We start from the raw sequence: 20,858 nt of genomic DNA on the forward strand, positions 1-20,858 counted from the left end.
TTCAGGCTCTAACAACAACAAAGTCAAGGAGTATATTGTGGGTTCGATAAAATAATGTATGTGCTAACTGTAAGTCGCTCTGGATAAGAGCGTCTGCTAAATGACTAAAATGTAAATGTAAATGAGTATGAATACTTTTTGAAGGCACTGTATACAGTCACTAGTGACTAGTGTGGGCTGGGTGGTAGCCAAGCGGTTAAGAGATTGGGCCAGTAACCGAAAGGTTGCTAGTTCAAATCCCCTAGCTGACTAGGTGAAATCTGTTGATGTGCCCTAAAGCAAGGCACTTAACCCTAATTGCTCCTGTAAGTTGCTCTGGATAAGAGTGTCTGCTAAATTACTAAAATGTAAAAAATGTAGTGAAGGTCTACACACCCCTTGCATAGTCTTCACATTTTGCTGCCTTAAAATGTAATCTCAAAAGGGAATACATATTATTGTTTTCCTACCGATCTACACAAGCTACTCCACATTTTCAAAGGTGGAGATGATTTGGAGTGGATTTAACACAGGTTTCATTTTTTAAACTGTCATAGAGGCCAATAATGTGGAGTGAATGCAATGTTGTTGATCCTCTGTCTTGTCAAGTATTGTGGTGGCAGCATAAAGTTATGAGTATGCTCGTCACGGGCAGAGACTGGGGAGTTTGTCAGGATCTAAATAAATATGAAAGGAGCAAAGCCCAGATAAAAAGTAAGAGGAAACCCTGCCTCAGCCTTCTGAATACCTAACCCTGGGATAGTTTTATTTTTCAGCGGGACAATTACACACATTTCTATGTAGAAAACACACCAGAATGGCTTTCCAAGATGTGTTGAGTGTTCCTGAAAGGTCCAGTCTCAGTCCTGACTTAAACCTGCTTGAAAATCAGAGACACGGTTTGAATATTACTGTCCATCATTGACTCCCAACCAAATTTACTGAGCTTGAGAGATTTTGACAAAAACTATGGATATTATATGCTGCCCTAAGAGTTGTGCAAAGTTGGTAGAATCATATTCAAAATGTTTCACAGATGTAATGGCTGCCAAAGGTGCTTCCACCAAGTATTAACTCTGGGGTGTGAAGACATGCGCAATCAAAACATCTTTGTTTAGTTTTTTTTATTCATTTGGAAAACTTTCTACAATTTTTCTTTCACATGTGGAGTAGGTTGTGTACGTCAGTAGGATTCTTTAAACCATAATTTTAAGGCAGCAAAATGTGAAGACTGCGCAAGGGGTGTGTAGAATTTATATATATATATATTCATATTCATGTTGGACTTGAGGCTCAAGGTTGAGAATTCCCCTACGCTCTGCCATTTCCATACGAGCACTCAAAACAGCTCAAAGCTAAAACCTGTCAATCACTGAGGTGAATTTTGATGAGCCAGTGAGGTGTCAACCCGACTCGATTGAAAAGGATTTTCCTTTTGCAGCGTTTTAGTTTTTTCAGTTTAACTGGGATAAAAACGGATATTTCTAGAATATCTTTACTGTAATTCACTATGACATTACTTGCACTTAACTAGTCAACAATGCATATGTAGTACTGTACATATAGTGCCTTTGGAAAGTATTCAGACCCCTTTCCCTTATCAATCTACACACAATAACCCATAGTGACAAAGCGAAAACATGTTTTTAGAAATTTTAGCAAATGTATTAAATACAAAGAAACAGAAATACCTTATTTACCTAAGTATTCAGACACTTTGCTATGGGGTAAAACAACTTAATCCATTTTAGAATAAGTCTGTTACGTAACAAAATGTGGAAAATGTCAAGGGGTCTGAGTACTTTCCGAATGCACAGTAGGTGCGCATGAATGTTGTTGGTGCATAGCTCTATCTGTATGTTGTACATTCACATACAGCTGCTACTGTTTTGAATATACTGTGTTCAATAGTTTCAATGCTCTGATGTGTCCTTTGTGTACCTTTTGGAATGTAATACCTTATCCAACATATTTATCCAGGTCAGTTTCATAAAGATAACATCTCTTTTTCAAGACAGTCCGATACATTGATCATTCTGTCTGGTGTATTTACATTTTAAAAAGTGCTGACAAAGATGTCTACCTGGATGAGAAGCTGAAAGTAACCACCCATTCTCTTTACTTGGGTCTTGAGCTCCTCTGCGTTGGTGTAGAGGGGACCGGCTCTGGGCTTGACGCTGGCCACCCACTGCATGGTGATGAACACGGCTCTCTCGATGGCCGAGGTGGCCTTCACCAGCTGTGTCGGAGCCTCAGCTTCAAACACAAACACTGGGACATAGAGACAGAATAAAGAACAACAGGTCGATTTAGTATTTTGAAAATGTTATGTGGTGCACACCTTAACAAAACTGTTTGCAACGAAAACAAGAGTTTCTTATTGGACAAATTCAGATGCGTTCTTCCGGTTTGGTTCCTACTGAATACGCGCTGGAAATATGTTTAAAGTTAATTCATTAATTATTTTCAAGTTTTCAGGATATCAGTATCACAATACTACCAAGATACTCTGCGATATTCCATGGCAAAAAAGAAAAACACAGAGACTAAACTATATAGTCCTTTACTATGAACATGCAGGAATGTATATCTGCTGTTTAGAATGTTCTCATCAACAGCACAGTATCATGTCACTCGTCCTCCTTTACTATCAATTAGCCATGTGCGGAATGTCAGTCACCTATTACCCTATGGCCAATCAGCACAGCTGAATAATGCAACTTTATCACACTTGCTAAATAACCTATAGGCATAGTTTCTATGCTGCAATAGTCTATGTGCTGGGGGACTAGGGTCAGTCTGTTATATCTGGTGTAATTCTCCCGTCTTATCTGGTGTCCTCTGTGACTTTAAATATGTGTGCCCTCTCCCTCTCCCCCACTGGGAGGACCTGAGCCCTAGGACCATGCATCAGGACCACTGTTCTGCCTGACGCTATGGAACCCTGATCTGTTCACTGGACGTGCTACATTGTCCCGGACCAGCTGTTTTTTCGACTCTCCATCTCTATCACTACCTCACCTGCTGTCTCGACCTCTGAATGATTGACTATGAAAAGCCAACTGACATTTACTCCCTCTACAACCACTGATTATTATTTGACCATGCTGGTCATCTATGAACGTTTGATCATCTTGAAGAACGATCTGGCCTTAATGGCCATGTACTTTTATAATCTCCACCCGGCACAGCCAGAAGAGGACTGGTCACCCCTCGGAGCCTGGTTCCTCTCTAGGTTTCTTCCTAGGTTCCTGCCTTTCTAGGGAGTTTTTCCCTAGTCAACATGCTTCTACATCTGCATTGCTTGCCGTTTGGGGTTTTAGGCTGGGTTTCCGTATAAGCACTTTGTGACATCTGCTGATGTAAAAAGGGATTTTAAATACATTTTATATGACATTTGATTTGCATACCAGTGCAATCATCAACATGCTCTCTTCTCTAGTGGCCAGGGACTTTAATGCAGGGAAACTTAAATCCGTCCTACCTAATTTCTACCAGCATGTTAAATGTGCAACCAGAGGAAAAAAAAAAAAAACTCTAGACAACCTTTACTCCACATACAGAGACGTATACAAAGCTCTCCCTCGCCCTCCATTTGGCAAATCTGACCATAACTCTATCCTCCTGATTCCTGCTTATAAGCAAAAACTAAAGCAGGAAGCACCAGTGACTCGGTTAATAAAAAAGTGGTCAGATGACGCAGATGCTAAGCTACAGGACTGTTTTGCTAGCACAGACTGGAATATGTTCCGGGATTCTTCAGATAGCATAGAGGAGTACACCGCATCAGTCAACGGCTTCATCAATAAGTGCATCGATGACGTCGTCCCCACAGTGACCGTACGTACATACCCCAACAATAAGCCATGGATTACAGGCAACATCCGCAACAAAGCTAAAGGGTAGAGCTGCCGCTTTCAAGGAGAGGGACTCTAACCCGGACGCTTATAAGAAATCCCGCTATGCCCTCCGACGAACCATCAAACAGACAAAGAGTCAATACCGGAATAAGATTGAATCGTACTACACCGGCTCTGACACTCGTCGGATGTGGCAGGGCTTGAAAACTATTACAGACTACAAAGGGAAGCACAGCTGCGAGCTGCCCAGTGACACAAGCCTACCAGACGAGCTAAATCACTTCTATCCTCGCTTCGAGGCAAGCAACACATGAGCATGCATGAGTGCACCAGCTGTTCCGGATGACAATGTGATCACGCTCTCCGTAGCCGATGTGAGTAAGACTTTTAAGCAGGTCAACATTCACAAGGCCGCAGGGCAAGACGGATTACCAGGACGTGTAATGTGCTGACCAACTGGCAAGTGTCTTCACTGACATTTTCAACATGTCCCTGACTGAGTCTGTAAAACCAGCATGGTTCAAGCAGACCACCATAGTCCCTGTGCCCAAGGACACTAAGATAACCTTCCTAAATGACTACCGACCCGCAGCACTCACGTCTGTAGCCATGAAGTGCTTTGAAAGGCTGGTCATGGCTCACATCAACACCATTATCCCAGAAACCCTAGACCCACTACAATTTGCATACCGCCCCAACAGATCCACAGATGATGCAATCCCTATTGCACTCCACACTGCCCTTTCCCACCTGGACAAGAGGAACACCTATGTGAGAATGCTGTTCATTGACTACAGCTCAGCGTTCAACACCATAGTGCCCTCAAAGCTCATCACTAAGCTAAGGATCCTGGGACTAAACACCTTCCTCTGCAACTGGATCCTGGATTTCCTGATGGGCCGCCCCCAGGTGGTAAGGGTAGGTAACAACACATCTGCCACGTTGATCCTCAACACGGGGGCCACTCAGGGGTGCGTGCTTAGTCCCCTCCTGTACTCCCTGTTCACGCATGACAGCATGGCCAGGCACGACTCCAACACCATCATTAAGTTTGCTGACGACACAACAGTGGTAGGCCTCATCACCGACAACGATGAGACAGCCTATAGGGAGGAGGTCCGAGACCTGGCCGTGTGGTGCCAGGATAACAACCTCTCCCTCAACGTGATCAAGACAAAGGAGATGATTGTGGACTACAGGGAAAAAAGAGGACTGAGCACGCCCCCATTCTCATCGACGGGGCTGTATTGGAACAGGTTGAGAGCTTCAAGTTCCTTGGTGTCCATATCACCAACAAACTATCATGGTCCAAACACACCAAGATAGTCATGAAGAGGGCATGACAAAGTATATTCCCCCTCAGGAGACTAAACAGATTTGGCATGGGTCCTCAGATCCTCAAAAAGTTTTACAGCTGCACCATCGAGAGCATCCTGACTGGTTGCATCACCGCCTGGTATGGCAACTGCGCAGGCATGCGACTGCAAGGCACTACAGAGGGTAGTGCGTACGGCCCAGTACATCACTGGGGCCAAACTTCCTGCCATCCAGGACCTCTATCCCAGGCGGTGTCAGAAGAAGGACCGCAAAATTGTCAAAGACTCCAGCCACCCTAGTTATAGACTGTTCTCTCTGCTACCGCACGGCAAGCGGTACTGGAGCGCCAAGTCTAGGTCCAAAAGGCTTCTCAACAGCTTCTACCCGCAAACCATAAGACTCCTGAACAGCTAATCATGGCTACCCGGACTATTTGCACTGCCCCCCCACCCCCACCCCCCCTCTTTTACACTGCTGCTACTCTGTTTATTATTTATGCATAGTCACTAACTCTACCCACATGTACATATTACCTTGACTAGCCGGTGCCCCCGCACATCGACTCTGCACCGGTACCCCCATGTAAATAGCCTCCCTACTGTTATTTTATTTTACTGCTGCTCTTTAGTTATTAGCCTATTTTGTTTTACTTAAGACTTTTTTTATCTTTAAAAATGCATTGTTGGTTAAGGGCTTGTAAGTAAGCGTTTCACTGTAATGTCTACACCTGTTGTATTCGGCACATGTGGCAAATAAAATTTGATTTGATTTCTCACCAATGGGAATACATATTTTGATGTATTTAAATGACAGCTTAGTGTTGTTCCCTCACTTACGTCTTACAGCAAAAGTTTCACCACCGACCCTCCACCTCCAGCAGCTGAAGGCTCATCATCGGAACCTTTTTCTCCCAGCAGGGTGGCTTTGATGCCAGCTGCCCCGCATAGGGCTACCTGTATACCAGTATCTGGCTCCGAGGATCAATGACGAAGGCATTCCCCAAACTATTTTAATAAAATGTTTATACTTGCATCTTGTCTCTGTTGTTCATTCAGTTAAGCCTGCCCTCGATTGAACTGAGTATAGTGACTAGGGTTGGGAAATATTACGATAGTATCGTCTATCGACAATGTTTGACAGCCATCGTCGATGGTGAGGACATTGTGATGTTACAGACGATGGTTTAGCCTTTTGAACTTGACTGGCGCCGCAGCAGTTCCTCTGTGGAGATGGGACAACCTTCCCGAAGGACGACCATCTCATTAGCACTCCACCAATCAGGCCTTTATGTTAGAGCAGCCAGACGGAAGCCACTCCTCAGTAAAAGGCACATGACAGCCCGCTTGGCACCTAAAGGACTCAGACCATGAGAAACAAGATTCTCTGGTCTGATGAAACCAAGATTGAACTCTTTGGCCTGAATGACAAGCGTCACATCTGGAGGAAAGCTGGCACCATCCCTACGGTGAAGCATGGTGGTGGCAGCATCATGCTGTGGGGATGTTTTTCAGCGGCAGGGACTGGGAGACAAGTCAGGATTGAGGGAAAGATGAACGGAGCAATTTACAAAAGAGATCCTTGATGAAAACCTGCTCCAGGGCGCTCAGGACATCAGACCGGGGCGAAGGTTCACCTTCCAACAGGATAATGACCCTAAGCACACAGCCATGACAACGCAGGAGTGGCTTCGGGACAAGTCTCTGAATGTCCTTCTGTGGCCCAGCCAGAGCCCAGCCTTGAACCCGATCGACCATCTCTGGAGAGACCTGAAAATAGCTGTGCAGCGATGCTCCCCATTCAACCTGACAGAGCTTGAGAGGATCTGCAGAGAAGAATAGGAGAAACTCCCCAAATACAGCTGTGACAAGCTTGTAGCATCAAAGGTGCTTCAACAAAGTACTGAGTAAAGGGTCTGAATACTTATGTAAATGTGATATCACGCTTTTATTTTAAATACATTTACAAACATTTCTAAAAACCAGTTTTTGCTTTGTTATTATGGGGTAATTGTGCGTAGATTGATGAGGGGAAAAAACAATGTAATCCAGTTTAGAATGAGCTGTAACCAGTGCCGATTTTAGCATGTAAATCTTGGTGGGGCAATCCCCCCCCAAAAAAAATTATGCATACCAGCAAAGCAAATACACAACACAACACTAAACAATACATTAATTGCACTATAATGATGACAAACGGTGCCCAAAACTGTTAGGGCCAACAAAGTTCCAACAGCAGTCCCAACACCTTACTACTGCTACGTAGACCTGGCTATAAGCAGAGCCTTGTCTGGCAGCGAAATAGTTCATTCAGCCTAATTTCCTGCCTTTAAAAAAAACATAGCTGATAAGGCTGACTTGCTTAAACAAATGTGGTTTCTACTGACAATTGAGATGTACAAACTATGGCATAAGGGGACGACGACCGGATAAGAGGCAATCTGTAATTTCGATTAAGACATTCATGAGCGAGGACGGACGTAGTCAATATAACTATTTGTTCAGCACTTTTGAAATGTACGGCAACAGAATTCAGAACAAGGGCCGTTGTTACAGTATTCTTCGCTGTACACCAAGTCAGAACCGTAGGATAAATAAAGGGGGCATATAAGCAGACAATGAAAGCTCTTACAATATTCGATGATTACAATTCTATAAAACAGGCTATAGGCTAAATGTGCACAACCAAGTCAGAACAGTAGGCTAAGTTATTAGGGGAAAAGGGAGGGTGAGGCACATGGGCTACTAACAGCTAACTAAACAACATACACTTAATATTGCTTTCTTAGCTACAGTATACATATCTCCCTGGTATATTACATAATGTATGCAGCAGCATACACTACATTTTTGGACTCACCTTGTTGTGCTGTGCTCACTTGAACAGGAAGGTGGCGCGACGGTCCTTCTTGTGGACAGATTTTGTCATCAAAGTCTGGCATTCTCTGGATTTATGGTGTTTTCAAGACAACTGGGAACTCAGAAAAAAACTAGGTTGAATCATGACGTCAGTGATCTTTAGGTCGGAGCTCTAGAAAGAGGCCCGAGTTCCCGACTTGGAATTCCGAGTTGGATGACTGTTCAAAACGTATTTTCCCAGTCGGAGCAGTTCCCAGTTGTCTTGAATTCACTGAAGTCTGAGATTTCCCAGTTGTTTCGATTGCGGCAGAAGTCATGTTGAATGTTTATCCTTTTAAGCTTGGAAAAGAGACCCTTAAACACAGACTTGGTCCACATACCCACTCAACTGAATAGCAGGCTAGAGATTGCTTTGCAATACTTGCAGTTAGCCACTGATTCCTTCCAAACCACTCATTGCTGAATTTGCAATTTCCAACTTGTTGTGTAATGTTTATGTCCAATGGCCGATGAGCACCGATACGTTTTATCTATAATTTCTCTTCATTATTTCTCTTCATATGACAAGGATTGAAAAGGATTTGCCAGTAGATTGTCGACTTGGTTCATGATGATGACTGCTAGCTAAGATTTTGAAAGTATGATGAAAGACATGATCAGTCCAATCAAAGCTACGGTACATATAACGTTATTTGACGTCATTTTATCTGTGGCAAATGACCTTGAGCCTTCTTGGATGGGCACTTCTAATGTAACTCTATGGCAGCACCCAAGGGGCTTGAATTTTCGAGCTCTCCCCGTAGATTTTGCAGTGACGTAGTGTCCCCTTGAGTGACCGAACACTGAGCCAATCACAGCGCAACTAGAGAACATTACCATCCCTTACACTCTGTATTTTATGCTGGCTGCCCCACCACCACAGAAAGCACTGAGCTAGGCTGAAACACCTGCATTTTGGAGCTGCCTTACTCAAGAAAGCAAAAAAGAGACCATGTTTGTATGCGGCTTTATTTACTTTATTTTTGTACATTATTTGCAATCTGATATGTGACTCTGCCCCACCTGCCCTGAATGACGGGTCGCCACTGGCTGTACCGTAACAAAATGTGGAAAAAGTCAAGGGGTCTGAATACTTTCTGAATGCACTGTATTTAGGCCATTCACAATCACAGCTTTATAAGAGATTAGAAAAAAAACAATTGCCCAGGGTTCTCCCCAAAGAATGTAAAAGGGACGCTGCGGCACCTTTTGGATTGGCTGCGCCACTATGTAAAAAACAAAAACGTATACTGTATAAATATTTTTTTACTTTATTTGTTACCATTTAAGAAAATGTTTTGCTCTAGATTGCAGGAAATGGCAGTTACAGGTGTAAAAAAAAAAATATCTCAGTCCATGATTCGTATAGCTGTAGCATGCAATTTAACGCAATAGCCCAACGGTTGTTTTAGCGGAGTAAAAACAACAATAGGGGACGATACCATTGTAGATCAATGTTTTATTAGTACATAATCACAATAGGACAACGGTTGACATCGCCAAACCCTATTAGTGACACAACACTACAACAGGGCTTCCTTCACCCACATAGTAGTTGTGGAAAACATTGTCTGTCCGCAGTAGAATTTTTTCAAGACTGAGTTTTTCAAGAAAATATCCACAGCATACTGTTGTCTATTGTCTGAAGTGACAGGTGGATAACATATACAGTGCCTTCTGAAAGTATTTACACCCCTTGACTTTTTCCACATTGTTGTGTTACTGCCTGAATTTAAAATAGATTAAATTGAGATGTTGCATCACTGGCCTACATACAAAACCCCATAATGTCAAAGTGGAATTATGTTTTTTAGTTTTACAAGTTAAATAAAAATGAAAAGCTGAAATGTATTGAGTCAATAAGTATTCTGTTAAACCCTGTTATGGCAAGCCTGAATAAGTTCAGGGGTAAAAATATGCCTAACAAGTCACATAATAAGTTGCATGAACTCACTGTGTGCAATAATAGTGTTTAACATGATTTTTCAATCACTATCATCTCTGTACCCCACATATACAATTATTTGTACGTCTCTCAGTCGAGCAGTGAATTTCAAACACCGATTCAACCACAAAGACCAGGGACATTTCCAATGCCTCGCCAAGAAGGGCACCTATTGGTAGATGGCAAAATAATTATATATACTTATACATACACACAGCTGCGGAAAAAATTAAGAGACCACTGCAAAATTATCATTTTCTCTGGTTTTACTATTTATACAGTGGGGAGAACAAGTATTTGATACACTGACAATTTTGCAGGTTTTTCTACTTACAAAGCATGGAGAGGTCTGTAATTTATCATAGGTACACTTCAACTGTGAGAGACGGAATCTAAAACAAAAATCCAGAAAATCACATTGTATGATTTTTAAGTGATTAATTTGCATTTTATTGCATGACATACAGTGGGGAAAAAAAGTATTTAGTCAGCCACCAATTGTGCAAGTTCTCCCACTTAAAAAAGATGAGAGAGGCCTGTAATTTTCATCGTAGGTACACGTCAACTATGACAGACAAAATGAGATTTTCTTTTCCAGAAAATCACATTGTAGGATTTTTTATGAATTTATTTGCAAATTATGGTGGAAAATAAGTATTTGGTCAATAACAAAAGTTTCTCAATACTTTGTTATATACCCTTTGTTGGCAATGACACAGGTCAAACGTTTTATGTAAGTCTTCACAAGGTTTTCACACACTGTTGCTGGTATTTTGGCCCATTCCTCCATGCAGATCTCCTCTAGAGCAGTGATGTTTTGGGGCTGTCGCTGGGCAACACGGACTTTCAACTCCCTCCAAAGATTTTCTATGGGGTTGAGATCTGGAGACTGGCTAGGCCACTCCAGGACCTTGAAATGCTTCTTACGAAGCCACTCCTTCGTTGCCCGGGCGGTGTGTTTGGGATCATTGTCATGCTGAAAGACCCAGCCACGTTTCATCTTCAATGCCCTTGCTGATGGAAGGAGGTTTTCACTCAAAATCTCACGATACATGGCCCCATTCATTCTTTCCTTTACACGGATCAGTCGTCCTGGTCCCTTTGCAGAAAAACAGCCCAAAAGCATGATGTTTCCACCCCCTGCTTCACAGTAGGTATGGTGTTCTTTGGATGCAACTCAGCATTCTTTGTCCTCCAAACACAACGAGTTGAGTTTTTACCAAAAAGTTCTATTTTGGTTTCATCTGACCATATGACATTCTCCCAATCCTCTTCTGGATCATCCAAATGCACTCTAGCAAACTTCAGACGGGCCTGGACATGTACTGGCTTAAGCAGGGGGACACGTCTTGCACTGCAGGATTTGAGTCCCTGGCGGCGTAGTGTGTTACTGATGGTAGGCTTTGTTACTTTGGTCCCAGCTCTCTGCAGGTCATTCACTAGGTCCCCCCGTGTGGTTCTGGGATTTTTGCTCACCGTTCTTGTGATCATTTTGACCCCACGGGGTGAGATCTTGCGTGGAGCCCCAGATCGAGGGAGATTATCAGTGGTCTTGTATGTCTTCCATTTCCTAATAATTGCTCCCACAGTTGATTTCTTCAAACCAAGCTGCTTACCTATTGCAGATTCAGTCTTCCCAGCCTGGTGCAGGTCTACAATTTTGTTTCTGGTGTCCTTTGACAGCTCTTTGGTCTTGGCCATAGTGGAGTTTGGAGTGTGACTGTTTGAGGTTGTGAACAGGTGTCTTTTATACTGATAACAAGTTCAAACAGGTGCCATTAATACAGGTAACGAGTGGAGGACAGAGGAGCCTCTTAAAGAAGTTGTTACAGGTCTATGAGAGCCAGAAATCTTGCTTGTTTGTAGGTCACCAAATACTTATTTTCCACCATAATCTGCAAATAAATTCATTAAAAATCCTACAATGTGATTTTCTGGATTTTTTTTCCTCAATTTGTCTGTCATAGTTGACGTGTACCTATGATGAAAATGACAGGCCTCTCTCATCTTTTTAAGTGGGAGAACTTGCACAATTGGTGGCTGACTAAATACTTTTTTCCCCCACTGTAAGTAGTTGATCACCTACCAACCAGTAAGAATTCCGGCTCTCACAAACCTGTTAGTTTTTCTTTAAGAAGCCCTCCTGTTCTCCACTCATTACCTGTATTAACTGCACCTGTTTGAACTCTTTACCTGTATAAAAGACATCTGTCCACACACTCAATCAAACAGACTCCAACCTCTCCACAATGGCCAAGACCAGAGAGCTGTGTAAGGACATCAGGGATAAAATTGTAGACCTGCACAAGGCTGGGATGGGCTACAGGACAATAGTCAAGCAGCTTGGTGAGAAGGCAACAACTGTTGGCGCAATTATTAGAAAATGGAAGAAGTTCAAGATGACGGTCAATCACCCTCGGTCTGGGGCTCCATGCATGATCTCACCTCGTGGGGCATCAATGATCATGAGGAAGGTGAGGGATCAGCCCAGAACTACACGGCAGGACCTGGTCAATGACCTGAAGAGAGCTGGGACCACAGTCTCAAAGAAAACCATTAGTAACACACTACGCCGTCATGGATTAAAATCCTGCAGCGCACTTAAGGTCCCCCTGCTCAAGCCAGCGCATGTCCAGGCCGTCTGAAGTTTGCCAATGACCATCTGGATGATCCAGAGGAGGAATGGGAGGTCATGTGGTCTGATGAGACAAAAATTGAGCTTTTTGGTCTAAACTCCACTCGCCGTGTTTGGAGGAAGAAGAAGGATGAGTACAACCCGAAGAACACCATCCCAACCGTGAAGCATGGAGGTGGAAACATCATTCTTTGGGGATGCTTTTCTGCAAAGGGGACAGGACGACTGCACCGTATTGAGGGGAGGATGGATGGGGCCATGTATCGCGAGATCTTGGCCAACAACCTCCTTCCCTCAGTAAGAGCATTGAAGATGGGTCGTAGCTGGGTCTTCCAGCATGACAACGACCCGAAACACACAGCCAGGGCAACTAAGGAGTGGCTCCGTAAGAAGAATCTCAAGGTCCTGGAGTGGCCTAGCCAGTCTCCAGACCTGAACCCAATAGAAAATCTTTGGAGGGAGCTGAAAGTCCATATTTCCCAGCGACAGCCCTGAAAACTGAAGTATCTGGAGAAGGTCTGTATGGAGGAGTGGGCCAAAATCCCTGCTGCAGTGTGTGCAAACCTGGTCAAGACCTACAGGAAACGTATAAATAAATAATAAATAATATGCCATATGATCTCTGTAATTACAAACAAAGGTTTCTGTACCAAATATTAAGTTCTGCTTTTCTGATGTATCAAATACTTCTGTCATGCAATAACATTTACATTTACGTCATTTAGCAGACGCTCTTATCCAGAGCGACTTACAGTTAGTGCATACATTATTCTTTTTTATTTTCATACTGGCCCCCGGTGGGAAACGAACCCACAACCCTGGCGTTGCAAACGCCATGCTCTACCAACTGAGCTACCTCCCTGCCGGCCATTCTCTCCCCTACCCTGGACGACGCTGGGACAATTGTGCGCCGCCCCATTGGTCTCCCGGTTGCGGCCGGCTACAGCAGAGCCTGGATAAAATGCAAATGAATTACTTAATCATACAATGTGATTTTCTGGATTTTTGTTTTAGATTCCGTCTCTCACAGTTTAAGTGTACCTATGATAAAAATTACAGACCTCTACATGCTTTGTAAGTAGGAAAACCTGCAAAATCAGCAGTGTATCAAATACTTGTTCTCCCCACTGTAGGTGTAGTGAGGGAAAAAAGTATTTGATCCCCTGCTGATTTTGTACGTTTGCCCACTGACAAAGAAATGAACAGTCTATCATTTTAATGGTAGGTTTATTTGAACAGTGAGAGACAGAATAACAACAAAAAAATCCAGAAAAACGCATGTCAAAAATGTTATAAATTGATTTGCATTTTAATGAGGGAAATAAGTATTTGACCCTCTCTCAAATCAGAAAGATTTCTGGCTCCCAGGTGTCTTTTTATACAGGTAAGGAGCTGAGATTAGGAGCACACTCTTAAAGGGATTGCTCCTAATCTCAGCTTGTTACCTGTATAAAAAGACACCTGTCCACAGAACCAATCAATCAATCAGATTCCAAACTCTCCACCATGGCCAAGACCAAAGAGCTCTCCAAGGATGTCATGGACAAGATTGCAGACCTACACAAGGCTGGAATGGGCTACAAGACCATCGCCAAGCAGCTTGGTGAGAAGGTGACAACAGTTGGTGTGATTATTCGCAAATGGAAGAAACACAAAATACACTGCTCAAAAAAATTAAGGGAACACTAAAATAACACATCCTAGATCTGAATGAATGAAATAATCTTATTAAATACTTTTTTCTTTACATAGTTGAATGTGCTGACAACAAAATCACACAAAAATTATCAATGGAAATCAAATTTATCAACCCATGGAGGTCTGGATTTGGAGTCACCCTCAAAATTAAAGTGGAAAACCACACTACAGGCTGATCCAACTTTGATGTAATGTCCTTAAAACAAGTCAAAATGAGGCTCAGTAGTGTGTGTGGCCTCCACGTGCCTGTATGACCTCCCTACAACGCCTGGGCATGCTCCTGATGAGGTGGCGGATGGTCTCCTGAGGGATCTCCTCCCAGACCTGGACTAAAGCATCCGCCAACTCCTGGACAGTCTGTGGTGCAACGTGGCGTTGGTGGATGGAGCGAGACATGATGTCCCAGATGTGCTCAATTGGATTCAGGTCTGGGGAACGGGTGGGCCAGTCCATTGCATAAATGCCTTCCTCTTGCAGGAACTGCTGACACACTCCAGCCACATGAGGTCTAGCATTGTCTTGCATTAGGAGGAACCCAGGGCCAACCGCACCAGCATATGGTCTCACAAGGGGTCTGAGGATCTCATCTCGGTACCTAATGGCAGTCAGGCTACCTCTGGCGAGCACATGGAGGGCTGTGCGGCCCCCCAAAGAAATGCCACCCCACACCATGACTGACCCACCGCCAAACCGGTCATGCTGGAGGATGTTGCAGGCAGCAGAACGTTCTCCACGGCGTCTCCAGACTCTGTCACATGTGCTCAGTGTGAACCTGCTTTCATCTGTGAAGAGCACAGGGCGCCAGTGGCGAATTTGCCAATCTTGGTGTTCTCTGGCAAATGCCAAACGTCCTGCACGGTGTTGGGCTGTAAGCACAACCCCCACCTGTGGACGTCGGGCCCTCATACCACCCTCATGGAGTCTGTTTCTGACCGTTTGAGCAGACACATGCACATTTGAGGCCTGCTGGAGGTCATTTTGCAGGGCTCTGGCAGTGCTCCTCCTGCTCCTCCTTGCACAAAGGCGGAGGTAGCAGTCCTGCTGCTGGGTTGTTGCCCTCCTACGGCCTCCTCCACATCTCCTGATGTACTGGCCTGTCTCCTGGTAGCGCCTCCATGCTCTGGACACTACGCTGACAGACACAGCAAACCTTCTTGCCACAGCTCGCATTGATGTGCCATCCTGGATGAGCTGCACTACCTGAGCCACTTGTGTGGGTTGTAGACTCCGTCTCATGCTACCACTAGAGTGAAAGCACCGCCAGCATTCAAAAGTGACCAAAACATCAGCCAGGAAGCATTGGAACTGAGAAGTGGTCTGTGGTCACCACCTGCAAAACCAGTCCTTTATTGGGGGTGTCTTGCTAATTGCCTATAATTTCCACCTGTTGTCTATTCCATTTGCACAACAGCATGTGAAATGTATTGTCAATCAGTGTTGCTTCCTAAGTGGACAGTTTGATTTCACAGAAGTGTGATTGACTTGGAGTTACATTGTGTTGTTTAAGTGTTCCCTTTATTTTTTTGAGCAGTGTAACTGTCAATCTCCCTCGGCCTGGGGCTCCATGCAAGATCTCACCTCATGGAGTTGCAATGATCATGAGAACGGTGAGGAATCAGCCCAGAACTACACGGGAGGATCTTGTCAATGATCTCAAGGCAGCTGGGACCATAGTCACCAAGAAAACAATTGGTAACACACTACGCCGTGAAGGACTGAAATCCTGCAGCGCCCGCAAGGTCCCCCTGCTCAAGAAAGCACATATACAGGGCCGTCTGAAGTTTGTCAATGAACATCTGAATGATTCAGAGGAGAACTGGGTGAAAGTGTTGTGGTCAGATGAGACCAAAATGGAGCTCTTTGGCATCAACTCAACTCACCGTGTTTGGAGGAGGAGGAATGCTGCCTATGACCCCAAGAACACCATCCCCACCGTCAAACATGGAGGTGGAAACATTATGCTTTGGGGGTGTTTTTCTGCTAAGGGGACAGGACAACTTCACCGCATCAAAGGGACGATGGACGGGGCCATGTACCGTCAAATCTTGGGTGAGAACCTCCTTCCCTCAGCCAGGGCATTGAAAATGGGTCTTGGATGGGTATTCCAGCATGACAATGACCCAAAACACATGGCCAAGGCAACAAAGTAGTGGCTCAAGAAGAAGCACATTAAGGTCCTGGAGTGGCCTAGCCAGTCTCCAGACCTTAATCCCATAGAAAATCTGTGGCGGGAGCTGAAGGTTCGAGTTGCCAAAAGTCAGCCTCGAAACCTTAATGATCTGCAAAGAGGAGTGGGACAAAATCCCTCCTGAGATTAGTGCAAACCTGGTGGCCAACTACAAGAAACGTCTGACCTCTGTGATTGCCAACAAGGGTTTTGCCACCAAGTACTAAGTCTTGTTTTGCAGAGGGGTCAAATACTTATTTCCCTCATTAAAATGCAAATCAATTTATAACATTTTTTACATGCATTTTTCTGGATTTTTTTGTTGTTATTCTGTCTCTCACTGTTCAAATAAACCTACCATTAAAATTATAGACTGATCATTTCTTTGTCAGTGGGCAAACGTACAAAATAATTTTTGTTTTATTCTATAAACTACTGACAATATTTCTCCCAAATTCCAAATAAGAATATTGTCATTTAGAGCATTTATTTGCAGAAAATGACAACTTGTCAAAATAACAAAAAACACGCAGTGTTGTCAGACCTCGAATAATGCAAAGAAAATAAGTTCATTTTTAAACAACACAATAGTAATGTTTTAACTTAGGAAGAGTTCAGAAATCAATATTTGGTGGAACAACACAGATTTTAAATCACAGCTTTCATGCGTCTTGGCATGCTTTCCAACAGTCTTTCACATTGATGTTGGGTGACTTTATGCCACTCCTGGCGCAAAAATTCAAACAGCTCGGCTTTGTTTGATGGCTTGCGACCATCCATCTTCCTCTTGATCACATTCCCGAAGTTTTCAAAGGGGTTCAGGTCTGGAGATTGGGCTGGCCATGACAAGGTCTTGATCTGGTGGTCCTCCATCCACACCTTGATTGACCTGGCTGTGTGGCATGGCGCATTGTCCTGCTGGAAAAAACAATCCTCAGAGTTGGGGAACAATGTCAGAGCAAAAGGAAGCAAGTTTTCTTCCAGGACAACCTTGTACGTGGCTTGATTCATGCGTCCTTCACAAAGACAAATCTGCCCAATTCCAGCCTTGCTGAAGCACCCCCAGATCATCACCGATCCTCCACCAAATTTCACAGTGGGTGTGAGACACTGTGGCTTGTAGGCCTCTCCAGGTCTCCGTCTAACCATTAGACGACCAGGAGTTGGGCAAAGCTGAAAATTGGACTCAGATGACTTTACTCCAGTCCTCTACGGTCCAATCCTTATGGTCTTTTGCAAACCTCAGCCTGGCTCTTCTTCGCTTTTCATTGATGAAGTGCTTTTTTCTAGCTTTGTACGACTTTAGCCCTGCCCCTAGGAGCCTGTTACGAACCGTCCTCGCCGTGCACTTCACCCCAGCTGCCGTTTGCCATTCTTTTTGTAGGTCACTTGATGTCATCCTACGGTTGTTGAGTGACATTCGAATGAGTTGGCGGTCATCAGTAGAGAGTCGTTTTCACCCTCTGCCGGTCTGTAGCTTTGTTGTCCCCAATGTCTGCTGCTTGATCTTGTTCTTATGAACCGCCATCTTTGAAATTTTAAGGATGGAAGCAACCTGACGCTCACTGTATCCCTCTGCCAGTAAAGCCAGAATTGAACCCTTCTTTTCCTCACTCAAAACGTTCCTTTTCAACTCTTTTGGCATGGTCAATAGTTATTTTTTGATTAATATTACTTTTGAGGTACTATTAGAACTGTTTTTGCCATCCAGCTGGTCCTATTGCAAGAGGATAGTGATGACAACAGCAGTGGTTTTTATACTTTTCCTCGTTAAATAAGATTTGGTTAATGTGATCACCTAATCTGTACCTAATTCAGTAGAATGAGGTGTGCCTGTGTTGGAATTCAACAGACACTGGAATGGAATGTTTGTCATACATGTAGAGATGCTGATTTAAGAAAGATTTGCAGCTTTATATACACATACATACACACCAACGTTCAAACGCTTGGGGTCACTTAGAAATGTACTTGCTTTCCATGAAAACATACATGAAATGAGTTTGAATAGGAAATATAGCAAAATGAATAGGAAATGTAGTCATTGACAAGGTTAGAAACAATGATTTTTAATTGAAATAATAATTGTGTCCTTCAAACTTTGCTTTCGTCAAAGAATCCTCCATTTGCAGCAATTATAGCCTTGCAGAACTTTGGCATACTAGTTGTCAATTTGATGAGGGAATCTGAAGAGATTTCACCCCACGCTTCCTGAAGCACCTCCCACAAGTTGGACTGGCTTCATGGGCACTTCTTACGTACCATACGGTCAAGCTGCTCCCACAACAGCTCAATAAGGTTGAGATCCGGTGACTGTGCTGGCCACTCCATTATAGACAGAATACCAGCTGACTGCTTCTTCCCTAAATAGTTATTGCATAGTTTGGAGCTGTGCTTTGGGTAACTGTCCTGTTGTAGGAGGAAATTGGCTCCAATCAAGCGCCGTCCACAGAGTATGGCATGGCGTTGCAAAATGGAGTGATTGCCTTCCTTCTTCAATATCCCTTTTACCCTGTACATATCTCCCACTTTACCACCACCAAAGCACCCCCAGACCATCACATTGCCTCCACCATCCTTGACAGATTGCATCAAGCACTACTCCAGCATCTTTTCATTTGGTCTGCGTCTCACAAATGTTCTTCTTTGTGATCCGAACACCTCAAACTTTGATTCGTCTGTCCATAACACTTTTTTCCAATCTTCCTCTGTCCAGTGTCAGTGTTCTTTTGCCCATCTTAATATTTTCTTTTTATTGGCCAGTCTGAGATATGGCTTTTTCTTTGCAACTCTGCCTAGTAGGTCAGCATCCCGGAGTCGCCTCTTTTGCCGGTACTATTTAATTAAGCTGCCAGTTGAGGACCTGTGTAGACACTAATGTATTTGTCCTCTTGCTCAGTTGTGCACCGGGGCCTCCCACTCCTCTTTCTACAGTATTATGGTTAGAGCCAGTTTGCGCTGTTCTGTGAAGGGAGTAGTACACAGCGTTGTATGAGATCTTCAGTTTCTTGGCAATTCCTCGCATGGAATAGCCTTCATTTTTCAGAACAAGAATAGACTGAAGAAAGAATAGTTTCACAAGAAAGTTCTTTGTTTCTGGCCATTTTGAGCCTGTTCTCGAATCCACAATTGCTGATGCTCCAGATACTCAACAAGGCCAGTATTATTGCTTCTTTAATCAGAACAACAGTTTTCAGCTGTGCTAACATAATTGCAAAAGGGTTTTCTAATGATCAATTAGCCTTTTAAAATGATAAACTTGGATTAGCAAACACAACGTGCCATTGGAACACAGGACTGATGGTTGCTGATAATGGGCCTCTGTACGCCTATGTAGATATTCCATAAAAAAATCTGCCGTTTCCAGCTACAATGGCTATTTACAACATTAACAATGTCTACACTGTATTTCTGATCAATTTGATGTTATTTTAATGAACTTTGTATTTATTTTATTTTTTGAAAACAATGACATTTCTAAGTGATCCCAAACTTTTTAACAGTAGTGTACACACACAGTACCAGTCAAAAGTTTGGACATACCTACTCATTCCAGGGTTTCTCTTTATTTTTATTATTTTCTACATTGTAGAATAATAGTGAAAACATCAAAACTATGAAATAACACATATGGAATCATGTAGTAACCAAAAATGTGTTAAACAAATCAAAATATATTTCATATTTGAGATTCTTCAAATAGCCACCCTTTACCTTGATGACAGCTTTGCACACTATTGGCATTCTCTCAACCAGCTTCACCTTGAATGATTTTCCAACAGTCTTGAAGGAGTTCCCACATATGCTGAGCACTTGTTGGCTGCTTTTCCTTCACTCTGCAGTCCGACTCATCCCAAACCATCACAATTTGGTTGAGGTCGGGGATTGTGGAGGCCAGGTCATCTGATGCAGCACTCAATCACTCTCCTTCTTGGTAAAATAGACCTTACACAGCCTGGATGTTTGATGGGTCATTGTCCTGTTGAGAAACAAATGACAGTCCCACTAAGCCCAAACCAGATGGGATGGCGTATCGCTGCAGAATGCTGTGGTAGGCATGCTGGTTAGCTGTGCCCTGAATTCTAAATATCACAGACATTGTCACCAGCAAAGCACCCCCACACCACAACACCTCCTCCTCCATCCTTTACGGTGGGAAATACACATGCGGAGATCATCCGTTCACCCACACCGCGTTTGACAAAGACAAGGCGGTTGGAACCAAAAATCTCAAATTTGGACTCAAGACCAAAGGACAAATTTCCACCGGTCTAATGTACATTGCTTGTGTTTCTTGGCCAAAGCAAGTCTCATCTTCTTATTGGTGTCCTTTAGTAGTGGTTTCTTTGCAGCAATTTGACCA

General features: G+C 43.5%; 1 protein-coding gene across 1 annotated transcript in view; it reads right to left on the reverse strand.

The window, feature by feature from the left end:
• LOC311131315 (kinesin-like protein KIF14) overlaps positions 1-20,858 on the reverse strand; it is a gene marked incomplete at its 5' end in the record, with an annotated part of 62,650 nt that overhangs the window by 22,880 nt on the left and 18,912 nt on the right. The window contains one exon of the mRNA XM_084164218.1: positions 2,063-2,250. Within this exon, the coding sequence (XP_084020344.1) occupies positions 2,063-2,250 (188 nt within the window). The remainder of the gene's footprint in view (positions 1-2,062; positions 2,251-20,858) is intronic.

This window comes from Coregonus lavaretus (genome assembly GCF_964263955.1).
Source record: "Coregonus lavaretus genome assembly, chromosome: 6".
NCBI lineage: Eukaryota > Metazoa > Chordata > Actinopteri > Salmoniformes > Salmonidae > Coregonus > Coregonus lavaretus.